This window comes from Citrus sinensis, chromosome 5 (assembly GCF_022201045.2).
Source record: "Citrus sinensis cultivar Valencia sweet orange chromosome 5, DVS_A1.0, whole genome shotgun sequence".
NCBI lineage: Eukaryota > Viridiplantae > Streptophyta > Magnoliopsida > Sapindales > Rutaceae > Citrus > Citrus sinensis.
The window spans coordinates 32,053,377-32,074,541 of NC_068560.1; the positions used below are offsets into that span (position 1 = coordinate 32,053,377).

Below are 21,165 nucleotides of genomic sequence, written 5' to 3' on the forward strand. Positions count from 1 at the left end.
AGTTTTGGTGATCTTTTCACAAACAAACAGGTTGTCTTCATCCTTCGAGGCGCGTCTCGAAACTCACGAGCCATTGGCAGTCACAACTGCGAGCTATTTTTCTTGAGTACCTAATACCTATGTAGTTGAGAGACGAAATGAAACAGAGAAGCCATTTCTCACACTAATCATCCAGACAAAAACTCAACCGCTTCAATAACAGAGAGCAGAAACTGATGATCGATCTCCATTAATGAAATTTGAACAGAGTGATTGTAACGATGTATATAGCTTTTTACAAAACGACATTCTAGTATCCTACACAATACAACCTCCAAAGTAATATAGAACGCGAGGCAATGTTATTTGGATCGGCATAATTTTCCAAGAGCAACAAATATCATCATCAATTTTCATTAACGTTGAACGCGATGATCAAAAGGTAAGCAGAAACAAACAACAGCATAGCTACCTGAAGAACCAGCTCCATTAAGCCGGAAAGCTTGAGTTTCTTAGTCGTCAAACGCTCCCTCGCCAGTTCAACCTGCAGATCTCCGATAATTCTCTTCATCGTCTCCTTCTCCTGCAGAATTGAAGATGAGAACTTGCAAGACTACAGCAAAATGCTCGATTCAATTGAACAAGAGAGAATGATGGTATATACCTCGTCGTCATCGTTGGTTGTAGCTTTCAAGTCACGGTTTCGCAGGGAAGAGAGCAGATTCAGAGCTTTGGCACAGCGAATTGCTATCTGCAGTTTCACGCCTTCTTCTTTGGTCTCCATCTCTTTCCCTCTCTGTTTCAGATTTTTGAATTCGTAAGAATCGAAAATACGCGAGGGAAAGATGTGAAATGTTTTTACTTGTCGTGGGCGCTGATCAGGTAAGGGATGTGAGACCGGAACATGTGTACGCGCATGTCATCACTCGTATTCTTCAATTTTTTTCATTCGGACCTAACTATGTTACAGATTCTGCTAGTAACACAGCCAATGGGTAGGTCATACGTGTCCTGAAAGAGAGGGGAAAAGCATGATGGTGCAAGGTCACGTGCCGGTATTAAAAGCAAAATTAACTTAGCTGATTCCTTTTCATTAAAGTGGTGATAACAAAAGTTTAATAATAGCCATTAATTCTATTTGCCTATTTGGTCTCAAGGAACAGTTAGTTGCTTTGGCTTAATGTAGGCAAACTATTGAGGTTCTAATCTCATGCCACAAAGTTTGAAGGGAGGAATTTTAGATACATCATAGGTAATAAATAAATTAATATATAAATAACATGTGTAATTAAATTTATATATAACCACCATTTATATGGTGATTTTTTAAAATAAAAACACACATATTATAGAATTATTTAGTTATTATAAATCGACATGTTACTTCTGTTGTATTACAAAATTTCTTCTTTAAAGGAGATTATTCTATTTTGGATTAAGTTGAGAGGCTTCGTGTATATAATATTTCAACATCATTTTAAATTAAAAAAAAAATTCAGAAGATGTAAAGGTGGGATCGATATTAATTATTATTATTTTTCATGCATAGTAAGAGCATTGAAAGATTACTGTTTGTGTGAGAGTTTGAGAATAAAAAACTCATAATTTTGGCGCTTGATAGTTTATATAAATATATAAGATGAGACTAAACTAAGATTTTTCATGAAAAATTATAAAGTCATTCTGTGTTAATTCTAAATTAATACTATCTAGAGAAACAATAATATGAGTTAATGAATTCATTTGGCTGACAACTTTTACATTCAATAGTTTCTGCAGTTGATGTAAAATTTTCTTTGGACTATATATATATACACACATATATAGTTAATTAAATATTGAGATTTTACTTGGGAATGCACAGCAATTCCTAATCATTGGATTTTGTTTACTATAGCCGAGTTTTTTTTTTCTCTGGTCTTGCTTTCTGGTGACGAGTAGTACTTGGACTATATTTTCTTCTCCACTTCACTTTGATGCCACAACTTGGATTAATCAACATATATCTCATTCTTCATCTTGTTAATTTTTAATTTGGCACATTTGATATGATGACAGCCAGACTTTCTCCGTTTTCTTATCTCCATATTTTGTATTTGTTGATATCTATAGCAGTAATTGGTTAATCAATTGATTCTTGAACGATTGCTGGTACTTGGTAGATGCTAACTTCAAAAGCGTCTTCAAAGGCCTGCAAGCAAGCTACCGGCTGATAAGCAGCCGCGGAAGTAGAAGGAGATGGCTCAGCTCAGCGTTCGCAGGCACCCTACACTACAGCTCCTCAGAAGCTATGGAGTTGCTGACACTGAAATTCGGAGATATACCACACAAAAAGAAGCATGTCTCTATTTTTCACTACACACAGGAATAGAGGATTATTAGTCATCCTACGCTATAAAACTCTCTAGCCCAGAGACTCTAGCTACGGGTGTCTATTACTTTATGCAAGCATGTTATATAATAGACAATTAACCTATGAATAGCTATTGAAGTTCTAAGCCTCATGAAATTGCAATGTAACACACAGGATTGATTTTGGTTGATATAGTAACTATTAGATAAATTAGCAGTTATAAATAATCAAAGTGCTTATATATGTCGTAATACTATTATTACGTTTTAGTCGAAAATATAGACATGTGAATAACACAGGCTCAACCAAAAACGAGCCCACTCATGGACTGCCGCTGCAGAGTCATTAACAAAAGTAAGTTAATTATGAAATATATTATCTGGCTTGGTGCAATGCGATACTCTATTCTCACAAGGCTGAATTACACGTCTAATTTCTAAATGCTACAGTAATCTGACGATTGAATTCGTTTCCAAATAGGAACAGGCTAAGATTAAGCTGATAGTTCAGTGATCCACAGACCACAGTAATTACATCTAATACGCGAAAATGTGGAAGCACTTTCTTGTTCACATTATATATATATAAAAGTTAGTACATATACGTCAACCGCAGCCCCTCCCTCTCCTGGGCTCTCTCTGTCAGCAGTCGTTTCTCAATGGACGTGGAAGAACAATGAACCAACACACATAAATCCTCTTGAGCTTCATCTAGCTAATACGAAAGGGAATAAAACTTTTAACACAAACAATTGATACTGGAGATTTCATCCGAAATTTAAACTATAATATAACCCTTCTGAATTTTGACCCTTAGCTAGCACAAGAGGCTAAACGTTTGCTTGAACAATTTTGGAGGGCTTTGGTCTGGTGGGTGCAAAAATTTGCAATTAGGACAAGTAGGAGATGACTTGCAAAGCATCACCAACATATGGCACCGCATGCATGCTGTTGCCACCATTTCTTGCTGATCATCATGATCCCCTTCAAACGCTAACCACGATGGACAACGGGATAGATGATCACCAGATTTCTTCTTAAGATGATCACCCAGATGGTGACGTGGAGGGCTGGCTGAATTTGGCTTTGAGATGATATTGTTACTTCCTTGGTTTTTCCTCTGTGAATCGCATGGTAGGTTCAGTTCAAGGTCTAAACTCATATGATCACCAGCACGGTTTGGTGGCTCCGGGCTTCCCCTTGGATCCCCGCTTGTTTTCTTATGGGTTCTTGTATTGTAAAAGTGTATCTCCCCTGACTGCATACAAAGAAAAGCTAGGAATCAATCATTAGGATTGTTGTGTGTGCGCGCGCGCGCGTCATGATTGTATTAATGCTATAATATAATTACCTTATGTATTTATAAATAGGGGTTCCATAAATAATTTATACCTGAATATCGAGACACCGTTCCCACTCCAAAGGCAACGGAGTCTCAAGCTGTAGCTCGATATCGAAGATTGATGATTTTGTAGTTACTCCTTTTGATGATCTCTTGTCAAAAGTTCCTTCACCTGGTATGATCTCTTCCAACTTCCGCTTCTTTGATAGATTATCAAACTCTTTGTTGGCTTTTCCATTGTTTGGAGAGAGGGGTGCTTGAAGAGAAACCATAGGGTCGACGATGAGTAAAGAGTGAGCAAATGGAGAAAAGATTGGGTGGTTATATAGGCTGATGATTTTGGCCTTTACGGGATGGCACACATAACTGTACAAGAGAGAATCGAATTACATACGCAGCTTTGAAGGTAGGAGCTAAATGGGGCCTACAAATGCATGACGGGCATTCCAAGTTGGCTCTACTATTAATTACAGACGCAGCTTCTAAGCTGCTCTTAAAACTTAGGTGTGAAATTAATCCTAACCAACGCAAACTCTTTGGTCAAATAATAATAAAATGAATACACACATGTTCTCGATGGCCTCCATAATACTTTATTTCGTGCTTACGTTGCATTACATAATCATGCCGTGTTGAATTTTGGAGCTAGCCATGACAAATCTTAGCTACCAGCCAAGCCAAGCCAAAAGCTGAAACTTATGGTACTTATTAGAGGCGGTGAGAGAGGAGAGGAAGAGGTGAACAAGAGTCATTAATGTTGAGAGTCTGTATACAGTTGAAGGAAGGCCTTGAGACTATGGATATCTTAAATGGATAATAACTCCAACATCCTCAATTGGGTCACTCAAAAAAACTTTTAAGGCTCTCAACGTCCCCCGAGCAATTAAAACAATAACCACATCCCATGAGCTATACGATCGAATTAATCACTCCTAGAACTAAAGCTTTTAAAGCTCTCAACACCCTCAGCTATAAAATCAACTAATATCTTATGGTCTCAAATTTAATACTATCTCTCTCACCTCGCCACATTTTTATTAATTTTTATCATTTCATGTAGAGATTCCAACACATTTTTTTAGCAGTTGCATGCTCTTCATTTCCCAAAGTACCCACTTCCTCTCCAATACCAAGTTTTATTATATTCTATGGCCAGCAATCAAACAGCATCTCCCATCCCTTGATCTGAATGATACTGCAAATTTCTATAACACAATTAATGACTTGATAGATGAACTAAAAAGGAAATTCATACACGAAACAGTATTTTTTTTTTTTTTTTTTTGGCGTACGTTATTTTCTTTGTTTGAAAAAAGATATGGCTTGCGCATGAAGGGGTTTAGCATAAAAGGCTGTCGTTTTACCGAATTTCACCAACCAAATATAAATTGTTGAGGGACCCCAAATAGACTAAGCAGCTACATGACATAAATACCACGACATTTCATTGCAAGCTAACAATCAAAAGTGTATTTCCCAAACGGAGGGTATTTTTGTAAAGTAACCTCAGAAACTGAAATCGGAATTTTTAGAAATTAATTAAATTAAGATGAGCAAACCTACTAACCAAAAAAAAAAAAAAAAAGGAAAAAAAACAAAAAAAAGTGACCAAAGGCCATTAAAGGCATTGAAAGAGAAGAGGGGGAATTGTATTGAAGTAAGTCTACCTGCCTTCATTAACTCATCTTGAATTCACTTAAATGCAGAATTCAAGGATGACCATTGAAACACTTCGCTTTCTTCAATATTTTTATTTTTTTTTCTCATCGTCGCTCTCACCACCGGTTTCCCCTTCTGTTAAATGCCCTCAAACCACCTTTCCTTCCCTTCATTTATGCTTTTGTTCCGTTCATGCATGCACCCTCTTTAATTTCTCTCTTCCGTTTTATTTCCCTCCTAAATTTGGTTTCCATCAGCTTCCCATTTTTGCCAATAACTGTCAGAATCTATCTCTTCCACTAATAAATCAATTGTAACTCCTTCATAATAGTAATTAAATACACTGTACTCTCCAGAGTTTAGCAGCAAAATTAAAGCTAACAAATTAATTATTGGACGGGTAAATGATGCCTCTACTCCTTAAAATTTGAGCTGATTATTAAGTTAGTCCATGTATTTTTAAAAAATTATATAAAACGTCATTGTTATATATTTGTTTCCATTAAAATCCATTTATTGAATTTCTACTTTTTCAACTGTTGTATGTTAGATTTGTTTCAATTTTAATTGACATCAACAAAATACTATTTCATTTTTTAATGTCATACTCAAAAAGTTTTAAACTAATGACAGAGACTATTCCCAGGCAATATTTGAAAATACAATACCGACTAGGTGACTAGTCCATTCCCTAAGAGATGGGAAATTACTCTTATTGGACTCCACTATTGAAAATTAATTAAACCAACAGCTTAATTATGGACTTAAAAAAGGAATTCATTAAGAATGAACTCCAACAGCTTAATTATAAATACACATCATTTTTTTTTTATAACCCACTTATATTCTAATGTAATTGTGCTTTAAACGGGATCTGGCTACAAAAAGAAAGAAATGAGATCACGCGTTGGATCGAGTTAGAAAAGTAGGTATGGATACGGTTGAGTATTATTATGATTGTGATGCATGGCACTGTACTTTGCTAACAACATGCTTGATATAAAATGCGCCAGTTTATCAGGCGAGATTATTAGCAAAGCCTATGACTGGAGAAGCTGCAGCCAGCTGCCAGCCTCTTGAGGTTGAAAGTTCCTTCGATAATTTCGGAGAATTTGAGTTATTTTGTGACGATATATATAATTGGCAATTCTTGGTGTGAACTCCATTTGATTTTGAGTACGTTTTCTTAAGTCACTACACGTTCGTTTTCTAAGTCAAATTGATGCCACCGACTTTCCGTGTCGTGCATGTTTTAAGTTTGAAACGCTTGTAGTATTTGCCTTCCTGATTCAATGGTTTCTTACTTTCATTCAAAGTCTAAGGAAAAAACGAATTAAACCACGATGATATTTATTAGAGCAAATGGAGTAATGGTTACTTTATTTAATCTATAATATGTATATGTACCTTTATTTTATTGGTTTGTGTCCCCCGTTTTTTTCCTATCATATTTCGAGCAAATTTTTTATAATATAGAGCAAAATGAATTATTCCTTTGGTATTTTTTAAAACTCACTAATTGTTTTTTTTTTACATTATTAAATCATCTAGTACACTTTTTATAGAAGTTAATGTGTTTGAAACTCAACTAAAAGTTAACTTAAGAGTTGAGATTTATGTTCAAACTTATATTATTAATCCAAGTAACTATTTCAGTCGATGTGAGATACTATCCTCAATACTTTTGAAAGGGCAATTCAATTTTTTTTTTTTTCCGATAGACAAAAAGTAAATAGAATAATATTACAGTCTAGGGTGTGTTACATGAGTTTAAGAATATGAAATGGGGAAATGGTAGATTTTTACCCAAAAAAAGAAAAAGAAAATTAGCAAAACAAAAAATCGATTACTACTACCAGCAAATTTGTTCTGAAATTTTCGTTCAAAAAGGGAAAGAAAAATGGAGGGGGAGACGATAACATGCGTACAAAACAAAAGTACACAATCCATTGATCAACGTACGTAGGACCGGATGGAGGATTGACTACCGGATTAACTGCCATGAAGCATTTATTTTAGAAGAGGCAGATGAGTTCTACGGTGGGTGAGACCATATTTTGGCGAACAAAATCTAAAGGGGTTGCGGGGGGGGGGGGGGCCCGCATTTCTTATTAATTATTTACGTACAGGTACAGACCAAAGAGTACCTGAGGAGGCAACGAGTGCCGATACAGTTCACAGTCACGGTTGGTTGGTGATGCATTTTAATTTTTCTTTCGCAATGAGATCGACGTCCCTCTTATCGCATCTGCACATGCATTGTTGCTTTCCATTTGATCATATTATCATTTGAATATCATTATCTTTAATCAAATTTCGGTTTCTAGTAGCAAATGGTCAGCCAAACATTATCTCCGCTCGTACAACAGGAGGGAATATCTCATCCCATACCAGATTGGAAAATACATGTAACAATAATCTTATATTTATTTTCCCATTAATAGTATAATAATTAGTTGCATTTAGTGAGAGTGTGCCGTTTATAATGCTCTAATAAATGGCCGTAGTGATTGGTCAAATGTAAATGTCAATGAGAACTAGGAGCGCACAAGCTATGTTAACAGAGGGGTTGGGGTATATATCCATTTAATTGTCGAATTTGAATCATTTATTTCATAAAATTTTGAAGCATCTATTTACTTATAAACTAGGATCCCTTGTGTAATAATGAATGTAGGTGCGTAAAAATGTGAGTTAATTTTTCATTTCATTAAATTCACTTAATTAAATAGTAAGAATTTATGGCTAAAAAATAGTATTTATGTTTCCATCTACCTTTCACTGGATTGAGTTAATGCAATTACATTTTTAAGACAACATTTTAAGTCGAGAAGCACCCTTCCCAGTAAATTTTATTCATCTTGCTCTTATCTTACATATGTCAGCTAAACGGTGTGCAGGGATTAGGGAAGGTCATTAATGGGCCACCAGAGCTATATGTCATTACCTGGGCTTATCAGGAACGGAATGTGGGCCAAGGCTTGGAAATGATATTTTTGCAAGGGCCGGTGTTGTTTTAATTATAATTAAAATAAAATAAAAATTGTTGGTCCGATGATCTATGATCGACTCGTTTCGTTTCTTGCTGCATGCATGTGTAAAAACATACAATCTTTTGAAATTGCGTGCCAAATACTGAAATTACTATAAGTCTACAATAAATTTTAGGTCAAAGTCAGAGCCGTCGCTTATTTCTCTGTGTTATTCTGAGCCAATACTTCAATTAATCAATATACATCCAATTGAGTTAAGACAGTCAACAGTCTTTCACATTTGAGTCATGTATAGAGAAATACATGTATGTGCATACACTGAGAAATAAATTCCCCAAAAAAAAATAAATTAACAACTTAAACGTACGAACTTGATGATTTTTCTAAGCGACAAACAGGCGCATAACATTATAAGGTTTCATTTTCCATATTAATTACAGCATTTGTTAAGATAGAGTTGGTTTGATGGAGCATTAAATTGGAAGGTGTTCTTAATTCATTTATAGACGCAAAAACAAATCCACATCAAGTGTTTAATGCAGCAAACTTATTGGTGTGTACAGATTTTGAGAAAGGAGAAGAATGAGAGAGATAGTTGTATGGTACTTCAGTCATTGTGGGGATCAAAAAAGCCCTAACGATACGTTAATAACAACAACAACTGAAAACATTGGGGAACATTATATCTGAATGATAAGCTTCGATTCTTACTGGAGGAAAAAAATGCGAGTGGCCCATGTTAGGTGCGTATGGTTGGGCTTAAATTCTGCCGCAGCTTCACCTTCCAAAATAATTAGGTTCGGTAACCATCTTTTTTGAATTTTCCATTTTTAATCGCAAAGACAAAGCGGGGAGAGCGACAGAGAGTGCCTCATGCACGGAGCTTTTTTTTTTTTTCAGTTTAACAATACAAGTTGGATTAGCCAACTGGGGTCATTAAATGCATGGCATCGATCAACATCTTACAGAGTTGTACGTAATTTGATTGATTCTTCTTTTTGTAGATTGTCGATTGCTAGAAACACAACTCACGAGTTTCTCTCGTTGACGAGACATGGAGGGGCTTGGTCTTTGGAATTGTCGAAAATTATGTCGTTTTACATCAATTTCACAACAATGTATAAAACTTAAGCGGCGTTGATGATGACATCACATGACTTCGAACCACTTCTGACAGTGTCCAAACCTGTACTGGAGGTGGAGAGTGCAATAAAATCTGTTGGGTTAATCCCCTCCAAGTTTTGTGCAAGTAAGTATAGTCTGTTTAGAGCGGATTATGACGTATTGACATTTGATCAATTTTATAGCGTACATAATCCGATCAAGTACTCAACACAGAAACTCAAAATTTTGTTTCCAAAAAGAAGAAAAAAATAGGAGGACGCTTAAGTTAAATATTGTTGTTTGGCCGCTTCACTTCAAAGTGGTAAATTAGTGAAAAGCTTACATTTGTTTGACATCTCAAACCTTTACATTCATTTGATTACACTTAATGTGGGTGAATATACCCCGTCATCCGTGGTTTACTAATACGTCTACTTATACACTATATATAATCATCGAACGTAATAAATGAATACTCATGGTTGTTGATGCCGAGAATTTGGAGTTATGCTCTCTGACACTGGCTACTACTCCTTTAATGCTACTCAATTTTGTAATTAGAAGGACCCTCAAGAGAGAAAGACGTGCGTCTCCGCTTACAAGCTACAGTGAGTGTGCACAAATAACCTGACTAGAACCAATTCGTTCAAAAAAAATTTGGGTTCGGATCGGATGCGAATGAATAATCTAACTTGATTGAGTTGAATTTCGGTCAACCCGATTAACTTGGACCCCGATAAAATCAAGTCAAACCTGATTTAATTCAAATCATAATGCACACACGAAACCCCGATTGAATTGATTCAAATCTGATCTGAACCCGAATTTCCCGAATTTACCCATACAAGAATCCACAGGACCATAATCAACTCAACTAAAATGAAATTACTCCCGGCCCCTGAAAAATGATCATTGTACTAAAATATAGTGTACTAAACGAATTTGAATTACATTATATAAATAGAAATTAATACTTATATATTTGTGAGGACACTTCTAAAACTGTCCAAAAAATTTTTATAATGAGAACATCCTCACTCACTAAAATATATAAAAAAAGATACAAATTTCAATATATTGAAGATTGTATTTTTTATTAGTTAGTATATTAAAAAAATTTATCTGTTAATAATATCTTCACTTAATTAAAATGAGAATATCATCATTAAAGCATTATTTTATATATAAAGAGAGTCAAGTTCTAATAAGGGATCTTGCACTTTAGTCTAAGTGTGAGATTCCCATTGAAATCATTGGATTTGAATTCAATAGTTATTAAAATTTGTATATAGTGGGCCCTACTATGTGTATATTTTAAAATGAAAAAAAAATGAGCTAGTAGATCTTTAATTAAGATTCTGAACTTTAGTTAAAATATAAGATCTTTTGGTAGAACATAACTCTATACACAATGTTTTCCTCTAATAAGGATATTCTCATTTTAACAAATTGAGAATGTTGTTAAAATATTAAAAAAAAAAAGATTTGAAAACACTAACGCAATGATTCTTCTTCTTTTGAGTCTTGAGCAAGAAAAAGAAAATGGATAAAAGGACATTGCACAATGCCGCAACATAAGTTGGCATAGCCTTGTCGAAATATTAGCGAAGGCCAGCTACACTTGAATTTCGTAGCCCATGAATTTCAATATGAACCAAGCCCAATTTAAGCAATATCCAGTCCAGCTATCAAATGTCAAGTTTCGCAAACGAGGCAGTTGCCAGACGACGTCGTACAAGCAGTCAAATTGCGCTTCGCCATGGTCCTGGTATGGTGTAGAAATCAGTGGAGCCATTAATCACCCCATTTTTATTTTAATTGTAAATTTACTTGCCAGATGAATTACTAAAACAAACCATAGGTTTATTTGTCAGAAAATTTACCCCGTGTCGTGGATCTATCTGGAAGTAACTAAAGTATTTAAGTAAAGAATGCAAATAAATAAAGCGTAAAAGGGCTTAAAGAAATAAACAAGTACAAAGTGGTAGACAAATCGGCAAGCTTTTACGTGATCTCTATTTTCATAATCCGAATTTAATACATATCTCATTTACAAGAGTTCAAAGCTATCCGCAGCAAAATAGAATATTTTTTAATATTTCAGGGATGTGTATTCTACTCATATTTTGTGATTCTTATATTTCATAATTTTCTCTAAAATTTAAAAGGTGTCCACTCAACTCACATTTTGCGAAGAATAAACTTTGATAATTAAGGGAGATTTGAACTCTTACTCTTATTATTGTAAGTGTAAGGACTCACACTTGGCTAAAAGCCCTTTGGCGGACCACAATTGAAATGTTAAAAAAAGATAAAAGATCATTTCTATACTTGAAATTTGAAAAGAAAGTGGGTGAGTTTTTTTTTGGGAGGTGTTTAGAGTATCTCCAAAAGGCTCTATAAATTTTACTCTTTAAATATTCATTTGCTTACCTATGTGACAAATAAATGAGTGAAAAAAGATATTGTTCTCCAAAAAACTCTTCAAATAGAAATGAGTTAATATTATTTTAATTAAATAACTATTTTTTTAAAGGAAAAGTCAATAAGAAATTAAAGTACATTTCTCTTTTTCTTTAATAAAAAGTAATAAAATATAAATTAAAGAGGGAGAAAATAACTCTTCAAATTTGAAGAGAGATGATAATTTTTTATTTGAAAAATCTTAATTGAAGTGTCTTTTGAAGTCTTAAATGTTGATGTAACTTTTTAAATAAATAATAAAATTTTATTTAAAATATCTTTTAGAGTCTTAAATATTAATGTAACTGTTTAAATAAATAATAAAATTTTATTTGAAGAATATTTTAGTGATGTTATACGGTGAACCACCAAAGAAATAAGCTTTTTTCGAAGGAAAAAAATGCGGCACGTGGAGGCAGAATGTTCAGTCAATTTCCTTGAACGACGAGCAGTCGATTGAGGAAAAATCAAATGTCCACATTGAGACAATTTGAGGCTTTTCAAACATTTTATTCACATAATCAATTGCAAGATACTGACTATATATTTGCAAGGAGTTCTGAATTATAATAATCAGTTCAGCATTGCAAAATTAAATAAAATAACCTATCGGCGATGAGTTTTTCAATTTTTAATTCCCTGGTCCTGTTTCTTGTGTTGCATTTTTCGCTTATCAAAATTGCTTGTGATTCTGCAGAAGAAGTTCATGCTCTTCTCAAATGGAAAACCAGCCTTCAAAATCCAAGCCAACCTCCCTTGCTACCTTCCTGGATTCTTTATCCAATTAACGCCACCAATAGTTCTAGCCCATGTGCTTGGTCAGGAATTTCATGCAACCATGCCGGAAGCGTTGTTAGCATTAACCTGACCGGGTCAAATTTAAAAGGTACGCTTCAAGAATTTCCATTCTTGTTATTTCCCCAGCTCGCATATCTTGATCTTAGCGTGAATCAACTCTTTGGCACTATCCCAACTCAGATCAGTCACCTTTCCAAACTGAAGCACCTAGATTTTTCAACTAATCAGTTTTCCGGGATAATTCCACCACAAATTGGCATTCTAACAAATCTTGTTGTTCTTCGCCTTTCTGTCAATCAGTTAAATGGCTTAATTCCTGAAGAATTAGGTGAATTAACTTCTCTTAACGAGCTTGCCTTGTCCTATAACCGGCTAAACGGTTCAATTCCTGCTTCTCTGGGTAATTTGAGCAACTTGGTTCAATTGTCTCTTTCTAATAATTCACTTTCCGGTCAAATTCCTCCAAATTGGGGATACCTTATTAGCCCGGTTGAACTTCGCTTAGATAACAACTATCTAACCGGTCTAATCCCTCCCAGTTTCCAAAACCTGAGAAAGTTAACTGTGCATGTTCAATAATCAGCATTCTGGTTCCATTCCGCAAGATCTAGGAAATCTGGAATCTCCCGTTAGCTTAAGCTTACATACGAATAACTTCTCCGGGTGATTCCAAGATCATTAGGAGGTCTCAAAAATCTCACATTTGTTTATTTAAATAATAATCGAATTGTTGGTTCTATTCCCCAGCGAAATTGGAAATTTGAGGTCTCTTTCTTATTTAGGATTGAACAAAAATCAACTCAGTGGTTCAATTCCTCCTATTGTTGATAATTTGAGTAATTTAAAATTTTTGTACCTTCATGATAATCGGCTTTCAGGTTATATTCCTCCAAAACTAGGCAGCTTTAAATCTCTTCTCTATCTATACTTGAGCCACAATCAACTCAATGGTTCTCTTCCTTCTTCCTTTGGTAATTTAAGTAGCTTAAAACATTTGCACGTACACAACATTAACAAGCTTTCTGGTTCCATTCCTAAAGAAATAGGAAATCTAAAATCTCTTTCCCATTTATGGTTGAGTAAAACTCAACTCAGTGGCTTCATTCCTCCTTCCCTGGGCAATTTGAGTAACATAAGGGGGTTGTACATTCGTGAAAACATGCTTTATGGTTCTATTCCTGAGGAGTTAGGAAGATTGAAATCACTTTCTCAGTTAAGTCTGAGTGTGAATAAGCTCAATGGTTCCATTCCTCACTGCTTGGGTAATCTGAGCAACTTAAAATTTTTTGCCCTCCGCGAAAAGGAGCTCTCCGGTTCAATTCCCCAAGAAATTGAAAATATGAAAAAATTGAATAAATTTTTATTGTTTGAAAACCAGTTCACAGCTTATCTGCCTCAAAATGTTTGCCAAAGTGGATCACTAACACACTTTTCTGTTCGCAACAACAATTTCGTTGGTCCAATCCCTCGAAGCTTGCAAAATTGCACAAGTTTGTACAGCCTCCGCCTTGAACGTAACCAACTCACTGGAAATATATCTGAAGTATTTGGCATCTATCCAGATCTGGAGCTCTTAGATCTCAGCAATAATAATTTTTTTGGCGAAATCTCATCCAATTGGATAAAGTGCCCGCAGTTGGCCACATTGAATATGGGAGGGAATGAAATCTCAGGAACCATACCTTCGGAGATTGGGAATATGACCCAACTACATAAACTTGATTTTTCTTCAAATCGTTTGGTTGGGCAAATACCAAAGCAGCTTGGAAAGTTGACTTCACTCACCAGTTTGACTCTGAATGGCAATCAACTTTCCGGTGACATACCTTTGGAACTTGGCTTACTCGCCGAACTTGGGTACCTTGACTTATCTGCAAATAGACTAAGCAAGTTAATTCCAAAAAATCTAGGGGAATTGAGAAAGTTGCATCATTTGAATTTGAGCAACAATCAATTTAGTCAAGAAATTTCAATTCAGATTGGGAAGTTAGTTCAATTATCGAAGCTCGATTTGAGTCATAACTCGCTTGGAGGAAATATACCATCTGAAATCTGTAATTTGGAAAGCTTGGAGTACATGAATCTCTTGCAGAATAAACTCTCCGGTCCCATTCCAAGCTGTTTTAGAAGAATGCATGGCTTGTCAAGCATTGATGTATCCTATAACGAGTTGCAGGGGTCGATTCCCCACAGCAAAGCATTTCAAAATGCTACCATTGAAGCATTTCAGGGGAATAAAGAATTGTGTGGTGATGTTACTGGACTGCCACCTTGCGAAGCTCTCACCTCAAACAAAGGTGACTCAGGAAAGCACATGACTTTCTTGTTTGTAATTGTGCCCCTTCTTTCGGGAGCATTTTTGCTTTCACTTGTGTTGATTGGAATGTGTTTTAATTTTCGAAGAAGGAAGCGTACAGATTCTCAAGAAGGGCAAAACGATGTGAACAATCAAGAGTTGCTTTCAGCTTCAACTTTTGAAGGAAAAATGGTGTGTATGAAGAAATCATAAAAGCGACAAAGGATTTTGATGACAGGTATTGCATGGGACAGGTGGATGTGGGACTGTCTACAAAGCAGAGTTAACATCAGGAGATACTAGAGCAGTTAAGAAACTCCACTCCCTACCTACTGGAGAGATAGGGATAAATCAAAAAGGTTTTGTCAGCGAAATAACAGAGATAAGACATCGAAATATTGTGAAATTCTATGGTTTTTGTTCACATACACAGCACTTATTTTTAGTCTATGAGTATCTTGAAAGGGGCAGCTTGGCCACAATCTTGAGCAATGAAGCAACAGCAGCAGAATTAGACTGGAGTAAGAGAGTGAATGTTATTAAAGGTGTGGCTAATGCCTTGTCTTACATGCACCATGATTGCTTCCCACCAATTCTCCATCGAGACATATCAAGCAAGAAAGTGCTGCTGGATCTGGAATACAAAGCTCATGTTTCGGACTTTGGAACTGCCAAGTTTCTCAAACCAGACTCATCTAACTGGAGTGAACTTGCCGGCACATGTGGATACATTGCACCAGGTATGTAAATATAAATTTATTCATAATAAACTTCATTCTGTTCATGGATAATGGATTAATGATGATATTTAACCACGTTTACGTTTCCCTCTCCAGAGCTTGCTTACACAATGAGGGCAAATGAAAAATGCGACGTGTTTAACTTTGGAGTGTTAGTACTGGAAGTGATTGAAGGGAAGCATCCAGGACACTTTCTTTCCTTGCTTCTATCTCTACCAGCTCCAGCTGCCAACATGAATATAGTGGTTAATGATTTGATAGACTCACGCCTTCCACCACCTTTGGGTGAAGTTGAGGAAAAACTGAAATCCATGATAGCGGTAGCATTTTTGTGCTTAGATGCAAATCCAGATTGTAGACCAACAATGCAGAAAGTGTGTAATCTCTTGTGCAGATAATAATAATATTGTAATTTCCTGGATCAAGTCGTCCCACCTTGTTTGTGACCTTCCAATGGGATATCTGATTATGTCTGGAATCCGTAGTAAGCTTACTTCATCTTTCTATATGTAGCATCTCAAACATTCTAATAAATATACTTTGTGCTTTTTGTTCCATTTATTATTAATAAAATTCTTTCTAATTTGTTCATTTAAGAGATTAATGTTTGCTTGTGTAGTGACGAAAATAATCTCATTGTGTTCATGGTTAATATGAGAATAAAGTCCAGAATTGCGATAGAAATATTAAAATTATAGCTAAAGTTGCCCTTTAGCAATCTGGCGCCAGTACCAACGCTTTTCCCACACTGCATGCATAGAATCCAGCAGAATTCCTTTTGTTTCAGGCAAGAAAAGAGCCACAAAAGGATCATTGTCGCAATCCAACCAGCATAGAACAAGAATGAGCCGTATAGAAAGTGGCATAGCATGGTCAAGAACGTTTGTGATAGTACAAAATTTGTTGAAAAATTCACACCCACGCTTATGCTTTGGCCATAACCTTTTTAATGTCCTTTATGCATCATCATTCTCTGAAAAAATTCGCGTAACTTTCTCAATCAACTAGTACGCTATTATTAAAAGATAGCTTTAAATCCAAAGTTTCTTTAATCAATTTCCAAGCTCTTTAAAGCAAATGTTTTGTTTTAGTGAAAATTTATAATTCTAAAGTTAAAACTCCTTATTAAAGTTTTGTGTTGTAATCAAACTCAAGTGTTTGTGTCTAACAATACAAAATATACTCTCTTACGTGCATGGTGGTGTACAAATTAATGACTTGCACTTACAATATCATTTAAGATAAAGAGGCAGTAATGATAAATGTAAAAGAAAATGGGGATAAAATTTATAAAAGATAAATAAATACTTTTATTTTATTTATTTCGTTGCAACTTTTATAATTTTGTATAAATTTTTTTAAGATAAAAGACTAGGATAATATATATATATTTTTTTTGATGAAAAAATTCTTGCTTAAAAGAGCCAATTTAGACTCAGGGTAAATTTGAAAATGTTCCTCCAAAGTCTTATCCGATACTATTGGGCTCATGGTTTATAATGTATGATTATGAATCCAGATTATACATGAACAAAAGATTTGTAAGATTTAATTAGTCTTGAGCTTAAAAAAATATTAATTTTGTGGTTAACAACTTAACATTAAACAAAGAAAATCCCGGTGCAGGAAGTCAATTGGCGGGAAAAGGTGAAAACGATTTAATTTAAGAAAAAGCGCAATTAATTCAAAAGAGGGAGGGCATATTCGTCCCTTAACATAAACCCTAGCCCTCTAGTCCCCAGTCTCTTCGTCGGACTCGGGACTCTCTCTCAGACGAACAAGCGCGTGTTTTCAGTGAGTACAGTGAAGAAAAAGATGTCGCACTTCGGCAAATCAGGACCCCCGGATATCAGAGACACTTACTCTCTCCTCGTCCTCAACATCACTTTCCGTAATTATCCTTCCCTTCCCTTTTGTTTTTACATTTATCCCTGTTAATTCGATTCTGATTTAACCTAATTTCGTTTCTATTGTATTCTATTCTTAACCTAGGCACCACCGCAGACGATCTCTTCCCTCTATTCGAAAAGTACGGGAAGGTCGTCGATGTCTTCATCCCTCGCGACCGAAGGTCTCGTCTCTGTTATTTATTTATTTATTTTTGTGTACTGTTTGTATGTCTATTTATTTATTTTACAAAGATTTTTTTTTCTCTTTTTTGGCGGTATAGGACTGGTGATTCGCGAGGTTTTGCTTTTGTTCGATACAAGTATGCAGATGAGGCGCAAAAGGCTGTGGACAGGCTTGATGGTTTATTTTTAAATTTTAATTTCGTATATGAAATACTAAAATCTAGTTTATTCTTAAGAAAGAATTTGTATTTGTGTATTGGTTTTTTAATTTTTTTTAAATTTTTTTCATTTTAGGGAGAGTTGTGGATGGAAGAGAAATTACAGTTCAGTTCGCCAAGTACGGTCCCAATGCAGAGAAAATGTGAGTCATACTTTTCTTTTCTCTAGTTGTTTATTATTATTATTATTTTTTTGAGGAAATTATTTATACTATTATCTTATGCTGTTTATTGCCATGTACTTACAATGTGGCAGGGCTTTTGTTTATCTGAATTTTGCTGTTTACTCTTTTCAGTCAACAAGGAAGGATAGTGGAATCATCTTCAAAGTCAAAAGGCAGGTCTAGAAGTCGCAGTCCTCGTCCAAGGTGAGGATTTTTTCTCTTCATTTTTGAAAATGAATGAGTGGGACTCTGGATTCTTATTCTTATTCTTATATTGGAGGATGTTTTGTCGTTGAGTTAATGAGTTGGATGGAACTAAAGTTTACATTTTTGCTTCTAACATCATCATATTGCGATTAGAATGTACTACTTGTAGTTTGTTCATCATTGTTGGTATAATCGTCACTATACTTGCTAAAAGTTATGTTTTTTTGTTTATTTTTCTGCTAAGTATGAATATGCATATGAATTTGAAAAAGCGGGCTCACTCATTTGTTGGATGAGAAAGTGATTGGATACTCTTCCTACCGCATGTATTATATACCCCCAAGGATGTTTATCTCGAACAACTGTTGGAGAGAGAAAATTTCTATAAGTTGTAATTAGATGAGATCAAACGAGATGGGATACAAGAGGTGCCATGTTCCTTCAAATTCTTGGGTGTTCTTCCTCTCTATTACCTCACGCATGATGGAATTCATTGATGGATTTGTTCGTTTGAAACAATTTCTCCCCTTGATTTTAGTGATTGATTTACTCTGAAAAGTATTTACCTGGTAATCACTAATCACTGCTCTAGGAAATCATATCTCTAAATTTCAAACAACCAATGTGGCAGATTTTAATCTGCCCTAGTTAGATCATCGTACTCATAAACATCTGTCTTCCAGCATTTGTGTTTGGGCGACAACTTAGGGAGTGTTTGCTTCAAGGGATTAGTGGAGCAACTTCAAGGTTATATGGTTAATGACAATTAAGTTCTTTTCTTTTTGTTTATTGCTTAAAGGAAAAAAGGTGTTAAAGGCATATCCATGCATTTGTTTACTTATTTAGTAATGGGTCATGTGTCTGTGGATTTTTTATTTTCTTTTATAAATGACAGAAAATGATGTTGCTTATCTTGATCCATATGATTTAATTGCTGCTAGTTGGTGCAGCATGAGTTTGTGATATATACTGCTTCACTCTTTTGTGGCACTTCTGAAAGTTCCACAAACACTTCTCTTATGATATGAAGTATTTCCCAACATTTTCTCAACACTGAATATGATTATTTGATTTATCACCAGCATAACCATTTAATCATAATTATTTTTATTGAGTGTAGAAATGCAGCTCAGAGCTGTGATTGCTTGCTGCAGTGACTGAAAGAATGTATTTTCAGGTATAGGGATGAACACAGGGACAGGGATTACAGGAGGAGAAGTCGCAGTAGAAGCAGGGATAGATATGATCGTGACAGGTACCGCAGCAAGGAAAGAGATCATCGTCGCCGAAGCCGGAGCCGCAGTGCCAGTCCTGATCGTCACAAAAACCATGGGAGAGGCAAATACGATGAAGAGCGCCACAGTAGGAGCCGATCTTACGAAAGGTATTAAAAATTTCTTCTGTTTATTACTTTTCTCATCATTGATTGCATGTTTGAACATGGTATCTTATTGAAAATTGCTTCATCTTGAAGTGCCTCCCCCCCTCGGCATAGTCCCAATTCTAAAAGGAGCCCATCTCCACGTAAGACTCATAAGGGTGAAATCAACCCTGATGAACGTTCTCCTGCTCTCAAACGTGTTTCACCAGATGGTCGGCGATCTGTTTCTCGAAGTCTATCTCCACGTAGATCGCCTGCCAATGTGAGTCTAATAACACATTCTTGGTATGTTTGGAAAAAATTTTACAAACTGTGATATTCTTACTTTGCTTTGCAGGAATGATGAAGCAGCCATGTGGCAGATTTCTTCGATTTAATGAGTTGTACCTGCTTCTATCCAGAAGAGGAAATATTTGAAAATTTGCTTGTTATCGACGAAAAACTCAGTGCTAAATCTGATAACTGTGCACAATTTTGATGTTTGCACATTTCTTTATCAAACTTGGTGCCTCCTTTAAGAGGTTTGATGGCAGCTTCCATGCTTCGTTTTAATTTTTTTGTCCTCTTTGTTTTTGCTTTTAATCTTTTTATTCTGATTCCTCATGGTGATCTCTTCTTCTATCTTTCCATAAATATGCATTTGATTGTTGTCATAAATGTCAGTTAATGCGATCTTTCTTCATGATGGATCATGTAGGGACTTTTATGGTTGTGTTCGGTATTGCTGATTGCAAGATGATGCTGTTGCTGTTATGTCTTTAAGCTTAATTATTCGTCACTGGGTCAATGTAGTATTAAAAAACACTGTATTTAGTTGTCTAATTGTTTAACAAACCCCCGGGTTTTGTCCCATGACCTCCTACATCAGAGGCATCGGTATTCGGTGCATGTGTTTTTTAATACCATTTTCAACTTGCGAATTGGCTTATTTAGTTATGTTAATCTTTTGATGGCATGTATTTTCCTATCACTTTGTGGACAAATGATGGAAGATATTGACTATCAAAATAGTCGAGATTCTTTCAAGCTTTATTATCATTTGGTCCATTATTTCGGCTACAAGCCCCAAGAAGATTTTTGTGGTACCTCCGTAGGCCGTAGCTAGTGCAATTTTCAAACAGCCTGCTTTATTTTCTCCATCCTTATTTTTTGTCGCAACTTCTCAGGAATGACTGACGAATTGGGACATGGATAGAGTGAGTTAAAAGGGCTCAATTACATGATAGAGATGGACTTGCTGAATGAACTATTAAGAGAGTAAATTTTGGAATTTAGAGTGCGTTTGTGATTGAGGTTGAACAGCTGTATTTTAAAAATTACAGTACTAAAGTGTTTGTTAAACACTAATTACTGTAGTTTTAAAGATATATTAATATGATTTTTTATTTGTATGATGA

At 35.3% G+C, this 21,165-nt stretch overlaps 2 protein-coding genes and 1 pseudogene across 3 annotated transcripts; 2 read left to right on the forward strand and 1 right to left on the reverse strand.

The window, feature by feature from the left end:
- Positions 1-2,797: 2,797 nt before the first annotated feature.
- On the reverse strand, positions 2,798-4,036 carry LOC102608787 (hypothetical protein). Its single transcript, XM_006472548.4, has 2 exons — positions 3,724-4,036; positions 2,798-3,589 (listed from the first exon to the last, which is right to left on the reverse strand). The coding sequence occupies exons 1-2, from the start codon at positions 3,943-3,945 to the stop codon at positions 3,149-3,151; spliced, it is 663 nt and encodes a 220-aa protein (XP_006472611.2). The 5' UTR covers positions 3,946-4,036; the 3' UTR covers positions 2,798-3,148.
- Positions 4,037-13,841: 9,805 nt separating this feature from the next.
- LOC102610051 (MDIS1-interacting receptor like kinase 2-like) lies at positions 13,842-16,317 on the forward strand (annotated as a pseudogene).
- A 1,111-nt stretch (positions 16,318-17,428) lies between these two features.
- Positions 17,429-20,700, forward strand: LOC102609737 (serine/arginine-rich splicing factor SC35). 2 transcript variants are annotated; one of them, XR_003064707.2, is made up of 9 exons: positions 17,429-17,617; positions 17,719-17,797; positions 17,897-17,976; positions 18,093-18,159; positions 18,313-18,384; positions 19,565-19,771; positions 19,862-20,030; positions 20,106-20,289; positions 20,466-20,700. XR_003064707.2 is itself a non-coding variant. In XM_006472552.4 (8 exons), exons 1-8 carry the CDS (start codon positions 17,542-17,544, stop codon positions 20,109-20,111), a joined length of 756 nt encoding a protein of 251 aa, XP_006472615.2. In that variant the 5' UTR covers positions 17,429-17,541; the 3' UTR covers positions 20,112-20,320. The 2 variants fall into 2 exon arrangements, 1 of the variants encoding a protein (XP_006472615.2); XM_006472552.4 differs by lacking the exon at positions 20,466-20,700 and having other exon boundaries at positions 20,106-20,320.
- Positions 20,701-21,165: the final 465 nt, after the last annotated feature.